Raw genomic sequence first — 7,952 nt, forward strand, 5'->3', positions numbered from 1 at the left:
AGACGGAGGGAAAGAGAAGCAGCTGAAGGCCTGGTGCCATTGGACGCTCAGCTTCGGGCAGGAGAGAGGAGGCCTGGGAACATAGTCTGTGGCTCTCAGTAACTGAGCCCCCCAGCCGCCTGTTTGAGATTTAATTAGAAAGGAGTGGTTGCTATGCCCTTTGGAACTGTATCAGATCACAGATATGTTTAACAAACAAAACAAAACAGTATGGATTTAGAATTTCAGGTATATAAATATAAAACTCTTTTATCAAAATCAATTTGCAAAAGTGCATTGTGCTAGAGGGCTTAGGGAAATAATAACTTTCCATAGCATTCCATGTTTGATTACTATGGAACAGGGAAGTTGCCATGCTGTAGACAGATAAGAAAAAACATGCTAAGTGGTCCTGTTGAGATGGAGACACCTCTCTTGGTGGTGCCCGGCGCCACCCTTCTCTGCAACAAACTCACTAATTTTCCTTGAGGGCAGTGTCCCTCATCCATTTCATCTGACTTTGATGGAGCTGCCAATCATGGGACCCTGCCAGCCTACCACACGGTTAGCCCTGGCATGGACACATGACTGAGCCTGGACCATTGGAGTTCTTCCCTGGGATTTAATGTATTGGGCTATTATTGTCCCCCTGGGGTTTCTTCCGTGGGCTGATGGGAGCCTAGAGCTGCCTGTGGTCCTGCCTTCCCTCCCGCCGCCACATGGAGCAGGTCCCTCTGAAGTAGGGGAAAGTGAGGTCAGCACCCAGAAAACTACAGAGCAGGTAGGTGGAGGCAGTCTGAGTCCCTGGATCCATCTTAGGAAGCTGAAGTGCCTCAAGCTCATCTTAGCTGTTCTTTTGAAACTGTTCTCCCAGCTCCGTACTCTAATAAATTCCTGTTTTTCACTCGAGCTAATCTGAGATGTATCCTTTAACTTGCAACCAAAACATTCTTCATTAGCTCTAAATCATCTTCTCTCCGAGCCTTGGTTTGTGCATCTGGGAATGGGGCATAGCCCTTGGCTGAGATCCCTCAGTTCCGCCTGTGAGAGACTCTAGCATTGGTCCAGCTCTCAGCCTGTGGGACTCAGCTGACCTCCTCCCCTGGTGCCCCCAGGGTCTTCCCACTGCAGCCCTGGGTCTCCAGCTGCTCCAGCTCCCCCAGGGCACGGGCACGGTCGGCACTGCCAAAGTGGGTGAGGTACATCGTGAGCTTCTTGGCCGTCTTGTCGTCACACCTGCAGCAAAGGAGAGTGCCAGCCCTGAGGGAGCTGCTTTCCAAAGTCTGCTCCAGCCTGGCGGGGGCGGGGGGGGGGGGTGAGGTGTTATTACCAAGTCTGTCTCCCCTGAAAGCTAAGCGGGGCTGTGGCACCCCCTGCTCACCCACCCCCGCGGCTCCTTATCTCATCAGAGCAAAAGCCAGAGGCCTCGCCCCCTCTGCCCCGTGACCTCCCGACCTCGCTCCCACCCACCTTCACTCTTTCTACTCCAGCCACCGCAGGCTCCTTATGGCCCCTCCTACATGCCTCTGGGCCTTTGCACTTGCTGTTCCCTCTGCCTGGAATGCTTTTCCCTCATTTCCTTCAGGGCTCTGCTCAAACAGCACCTGCTCAGAGGCCCTCCCCTGCCCCGCCTCTCCCTCACACCTGTCACCACTCACTGGAACAGAGGCTCCAGGGCAGAGGGCCTGTCTTGGTTAATGCTGTTTTCCTGGTGCCCCCAAATTTGTTTGGCACAGAGTAGGTGCTTAGTATATGTTTGTTGACTTAAAGGGTTGGTGATAACAATGACCCTGGAAAATCAACGGAACCTTACAATATCATTTAAAAAGTCAAGGCCGCCCCCCAGTGGAGTACCTGCTGGGATCGGGTACCCGTGGGGCATTTTACATCCTTGATGGAGAATCCTCACAAAACCTCTGTCAGACAGGTGTTACTGTCCCATCTGAGAGACAGGAAGACTGAGGCTCAGAAGTTGGGCGACTTGGCCGAGGCACCCCAGGTGTCGGGAGCAGTGGGTTAGGAAAGGGACTGATGTGTTGAGGGTCCCACTAGAGCTTCGGGGCAGGTCCTGGGACCGCGGCCAAGGGAGTGAGAGTCAGTGGGGATTAAACCACCAGGAACTGTGCCTTGGCTCATCTCATTTCACCCTCACGCATGCCGGGCGCTGGCTTCTCCCCTCCCCCAACAGAAGACGGGACAGAGCGTCAGCGGGCAGGGAGGTGACCCAGCCTGGACGTGAATCGGGGGTCGGCCTCCCACGTTCAGGGTCTGTCACTGCACGGAGGGGCCGCCCTGCGCTTCCAGGACGACTGTGAGAGCCCGGCGCCCTGGTGCCCGGTCCTGGGCGTCCTCACCGGCACACGCACCCACGCCCGCAGCTGGAGAGGCCGGCCAGCAGGGCCTTGACCTCAGCCGGTGGCCCCTGCTCCTGATGCCGCTTCTCACTGTCGTCCTCCTCGTCAGAGGCGGCCTGGCCCTCGACCGAGCGGAACAGCTGCTCGTCCACTGCTGGAGAAGCTCGTCCACTGCTGGAGAAGCACGGGCTGCAGATAAGGGACAGAGGGAGGGGAGGCAGGCAGCTCGCCGGGGGATGCAGGGGGGAGGGGAGAGAGGCCCTGGTGCCATCTCCCCTGCCGGTCCCTCACCCCCTCCACCAGATAGTGGCTCTCCCACCCCCTTGGGCTGCGCCGTGCGGCCCCCTCCCGTGTCCCTGGCCCGGGACCCCCTCCCTGGGTTTCGCACGGGGACACTGGGAGTGAGGAGCCTTCCTCTCTTTTCTGCTGAGAAGCCGGGGCCCATCTGTGCCCTCAACCGGCGTGTTATTTCCCACTGAGGACATGGTGATCCCAGCCGAGGGGGCCAAGACCCTGTCTCGGGCTGGGCCGGGGCTCTGCGGGGCGCGGGCACCCAGTGAACCGATCTGCAACTCTCAGGGGCCGCATGCCTCCAACGTCCAGGCATGTGCAGGGAGGGGCGTCACACGTGTGACTCAGTGTGATCCCCGACGTGGCCGTGCCTCCTGGTGCACTCCGGCCGGAATGAGCATCAGAAACCCCGGGCTGTGTCGTGCCCTCCTGGGGTCCGGCTGCCCCGCGTCGGGCCCCGTCTCCGGGGGCACCTCCACTCCACTCTGGCTCGGGGGACATGTGAGTCCAGCCTGGCCGGTCAGAGCGCAGACCACCCAGCCACATGACTGGTGCAGGCAGGGCCAGGGATCCAGCGTAGCCAGGGAGAGTCAGGCCAAAACTTGACTCAAACTTCCAGAGAAGGGTGACACCGCTGTTCCTCCAGCCTGGGGTCTGGAGGGCGTGGGTCTGAACTGCTGGGGGCCGCCTTGTCAGTGTGAGGGGAGCCCATGCACAGGACGGCAGGTGAGGCCGGGAGGGATGGGGTCTGCTGACACTCTTGGGCCTTTAAGTGAGTTCTGTGAAGCAGCAAGTTCCCTTTAACTAGAGCCGGTTCACTCCTGGTCAGTGTCCTGACTGGCACGGCCGTGGAATCCTCCACCTTCCTGCCTCCAGAGCATCACGCTCAGCAGCTTGGCGGTGGACCTCGACGCCTGTATTTCTTTCTTTCTTTTTTTTTAACAAATTTATTTATTTATTTATTTTTAATTTTTGGCTGCATTGGGTCTTCGTTGCTGCACGTGGGCTTTCTTTAGTTGCAGCGAGCGGGGGCTACTCTTCGTCGCGGTGCACGGGCTTCTCATTGCAGTGGCTTCTCTTGTTGCGGAGCATGGGCTCTAGGTGCGTGGGCTCAGTAGTTGCGGCTCGTGGGCTCTAGAGTGCAGGCTCAGTAGTTGTGACACACGGGCTTAGTTGCTCCGCGGCACGTGGGAGCAACTTCCTGGACGAGGGCTCGAACCCGTGTCCCCTGCATTGGCAGGTGGATTCTTAACCACTGTGCCACCAGGGAAGTCCCTGGGCACCTGCATTTCATGAGGCTCCTGGGTGATCCTGGCTGGCTGGCAAGTTTGGGAACCACTGGCTCAGGTGTCCTGATTTTGGACACCCAGCTGGGTGGGCTCAGGGCCGTTCTGTTTTGTCTCAATAAAAAGTGTCCCAGACCCAAGAGAACAGGGTTGAGGTGACTGGTCCATGACTTTTTGATGATGTGTTTTTCGTTGTGGGGATTTCCTGATGATGATTTGTGTGTGTGTGTGTGTGTGTGTGTGTGTGTGTGTGGTGTCATTATCGTCACAGTTGTCCCAGTGCCCGAGGCAGGGGCAGTAGGGGCTGTGACATCGGGTGGGAGGGATGGCACCCGGCAGCCCGTCCACTCCTGCCTGCAGCTGAGCTGGAAGAGGCCTACTGGCTCAGACAGCTTTTCTCTCCTTTCCTCCTGATGCTCCACAGCCACCAGACCCAGGTTCATTAAGATGATGGGCCTCTCTGCACTCTTCTTGAGCGGTGACCGTCCAGCTCTACTTACACACCTCTTATGATGGGCAGCTTGCTCCACCCCAGCTCCCTGGCCCGACCCACCCCTACACGGGATTGACAAGAGACATATTCTCCCATGCTGAGCCAGAACCTGCCTCCCTGGATCCCACCCTCTCCCACTGGGTGTCTGCTCTCAGGTCCGGGTGTAGGGGGGGGCTGGGGGCTGGGGACGCCCAGCCTCAGCAGGTAGGGGATGAGGTTCTGTCTGGAGGCCAGACTGCAGCATCGGCTCAGACAGGACCCTGGGAGCAGGGCTGGGGCACAGCCTGGTCAGTCGTGAGCTGGCAGCAAGTCTGGGTGTGCGGGACAAACCTTCGTGTGGGGGTCTGCTCCCCGAGCTGCTGTCGGAGCCCCAGGCTCCCTCTGGAGGGAGGTCTGGGCCTCTGCTCCCACCATCCTGAGGTTCACCACTCTTGGCTTGTGGCTCTGGGCTGGCTCGTGGTGAGGTTGGGAGGTGGCTGTCCTCCGACCTGTGGGTGTGGGAAGACACAGGTGTTGGGAGGGAGGGGGCTCAGCCAGTTTCCTGCAGGAGAGCGTGGGGTATGGGCCCGCCCTTCCCCACTCCTTGCTGTGCACAGCTAAGCTGTGACATGCCTGCAGAAGCCCCTGTGTGGTCTCTGTGGCTGACCCCATTGGCTCCCTACCCAGTGGCCAGTATGGCCGAGTCAGCCTTCCATGGTGGATATTCACCCAGCCTCCCTTGCAGCTAAGACGTAGGCTTGTAACTGAATTTTAGCCAATGGGACTAAAGGCAAAATCTTCTGAGGAGCGTCTGTATCCAGGAGGGCTGAGCAGGGGTCCTTGATTCCAACCCCAGCGCTGCCAATAGGAACTGGCAGTGGGACTTGGGCTCCATTTTGCAGGTGGGTCACTGGAGCCGATGCCTCTGAGGTCCTCCCAGCTCTGATTGGGTTCTTGCGGTCGGGCCTCTGGCAAGGACCCAGAAGCCATTAGCTTGTCCAGGAGCTCCTCTGGCCACGTGCCGGTCAGGGGGCAACACGGCAGCTGTCCCGGAGTAACTGGGACACGGGGAGAAGGCACTAGAGAGAGCCTGAGCAGGTGTGGGCGCCCAGGGTTGGTCAGGTGAACTCACCACCCAGAGGACCACCTGCTGAGCCAAACAAATGGGGGTCTGCACGGTTGTACATGAGGCCCAGGGTGAGCCATCCACCGCTTGGGGCCATCCAGCACCCCCTCCCCAGGGGTGACAGCTCCCCGATTGTCCCCACCCCCAGCCACAGGCTGCACACCTGCTCAGAGGAGGGCGTACATAGCACACAAATCAGCGTAATCCCACCCCCAGCCACCATGATTGGCTAAGGGCTGCACAGGTAGCCAATGAGATGCAAGGAGCTGTAGGCTCGGGGAATTCCCCCAAAACAGAGGCAGCCTCTCCCCAACCGAGCAGTTGTGCCGTGGGGAGATGTGACAGGCACCTGTGACTCTTAGGGGGCCACCTGGAGACGCTGGGGGCTACGGATAGAGCCTAACAATGACGGCAATAGGAACGGATCCGTTTAGCACAGGCCTAGCGGGCATGGCTCACGGGCCCAGCCGCTCCGCGGCATGTGGGATCTTCCCAGACCGGGGCACGAACCCGTGTCCCCTGCATCGGCAGGCGGGCTCTCAACCACTGCGCCACCAGGGAAGCCCTAACCTTTTGTGTTTTATGAGCCAGTAACTCTGACTGATAAAGGCCTGGTTTCAGGCTCCCCCAGTGCAAGCCGAGAATGGGAAGGTGCTTGGCAGTAATCAATGTGAGAACCCCCTGGATGGGGATTCTTGGTTCAAAGAGAAACTGTGTGATTAGAGCTTAGGTCATATCGTTTGAGGTCTACTTGGGCAGGTGACAGCCCCTCTCAATTCCAGAGGCTCAGACCACAGCCAAAAGAAGAGAAGACACCGGGGTATAGGGTCCCTGTCTCCAAGACTCAGGGGAGGAGGCAAGTAGCCTTTATGTGGCCCCAGAGGGCAGTGCTTGACCAGGATGAAGGGGAGGGGGAGCAAAGATGAGAGAGAGTCAAAAGAAGGCAGTTTTAGCTCCCTTTGAGGAAAAACTTTCTCACAAGGACTGCTGACCAAGAATGGAATGGGCTGCATTGGTAGGTGGTGAGCTTCCTGGCAGAGGAGGTATGTAAGCAGATAAGGGACTTTAATGGGTGGAATTTTGAATAGAGTCAGACTAGGCAATGTCTAAGTCTTCCCACTGTGAGGAATTAATTTTTTCCCTAAATTATTTAAGGGCTTCAACAAGCAAAATGAGATGGGGGGACAGCCCTTATTCAGAGTTTCCTAGCAGAGGCTGGGCCTACCCTCCCTGCATCCCCTCAGCCACTGGAGTCTCAGAAGCCGCGTCCAAGAGCGACTTCCTGCGTCAACACAACAGTAAATCTTTCAGCATGCTCGCTCGGTGCCAGGCACTGTTCTAGGGCTTTGAACATTTCCTCACAACAACCCCACGAGGTAGGTACCATCATTCCCCCCATTTTGCCAGAGTAACTGGCTCAAGCCACACAGCTCGGAAATGGAGGAGCTGGGTTTACACTCTGGCCCCTGTCTCCAGGCCCGCGTCTCAGTGGCCCCGTCAGGTGCAGGGGAAGCTTGCAAGGCAAGCTTGGAATGGCCCAGCCCAGCTGCTGTCCTCGTTAGGTGACCACAGGTCACATGCAGCGAAGTGGGGAAGAGGAAGCCAGCGAGGACAGAGTTCGGAGAGTGGGACGGATGAGGACACACTTTGGAATTTTCCAAGTGCAACGGGGCTGCAGAGAAACAGAGTGGGGTGTTACTCTCACCCAGCACCTGGTCTCTAACGGCCTGTATCGCTGCCCCTCTCTCTGCTGGGTCGATCTGCAGGATCATTCGTGTGTCACACAGATGAGCTGTAATATCTCCACCTTGAAACAAACGCAACAACCCTCCCACCATATGGCTCTTCCACCCGCTTCCGTGCCTGCTCTGCTCACATCTTGTCACCCGGCACCGCCACACTGCCGGCCTGCAGAGGCAGGGCTGACCCCACCTCGCTCCCTCACTGGATGCCTCCTTCCCTTGGCTTCCGGGAGACGCTCAGCCTCCCCTGCACCCTTTCTCGTCTGCTCTGCTACTCCCTTCTCTTCATCGTGGCCCCTAACCCCCGCGGCCCTCGGGCACCACCCGAGGGCCTCGTGCCTTCTTCGAATGCACTCCCTCTGTAAGGTGTCAGCCAGTGCTGTGGCTTCAAGCACCAGTGGCTTCCAAATCTGCCTCTTAACTCTGGCTTCTCAGATCTGGTTTCCCAGTGAGCTCCCCAGCTCAGCTGCTGCCTTGGCATCTCCACCTGGATGTCCCACAGGCATCTCCACCGCCTCCTTGTCTTAATCCGTCTGCCTCTCCTGCTCCTCCCGTCCCCGTGTAAAGCGCCGTCACCCACTTGGCCACTCAAACAGTGTCCGTTGGGTTTGGCCACCTGGAGGTCATACGCAGGGCCTAGTCCGGGGGGGCCGCAGCAACGGTGCTGGGCGGAGGGCTGCAGTATAGACGGTCTTCTGTGGG

The 7,952-nt window shown here is 58.3% G+C and overlaps 1 protein-coding gene across 1 annotated transcript in view; it reads right to left on the reverse strand.

The window, feature by feature from the left end:
* The window catches only part of EFCC1 (EF-hand and coiled-coil domain containing 1), a 35,798-nt gene that overhangs the window by 4,974 nt on the left and 22,872 nt on the right, over nt 1–7,952 (reverse strand). Inside the window, 3 exon segments of the mRNA XM_007465300.1 lie at nt 1,070–1,215; nt 2,346–2,484; nt 4,734–4,891. Coding sequence (XP_007465362.1) covers nt 1,070–1,215; nt 2,346–2,484; nt 4,734–4,891 — 443 coding nt within the window.

Source organism: Lipotes vexillifer, unplaced genomic scaffold, assembly GCF_000442215.2.
Source record: "Lipotes vexillifer unplaced genomic scaffold, Lipotes_vexillifer_v1.1 scaffold1115, whole genome shotgun sequence".
Taxonomy (NCBI): Eukaryota; Metazoa; Chordata; class Mammalia; order Artiodactyla; family Lipotidae; genus Lipotes; species Lipotes vexillifer.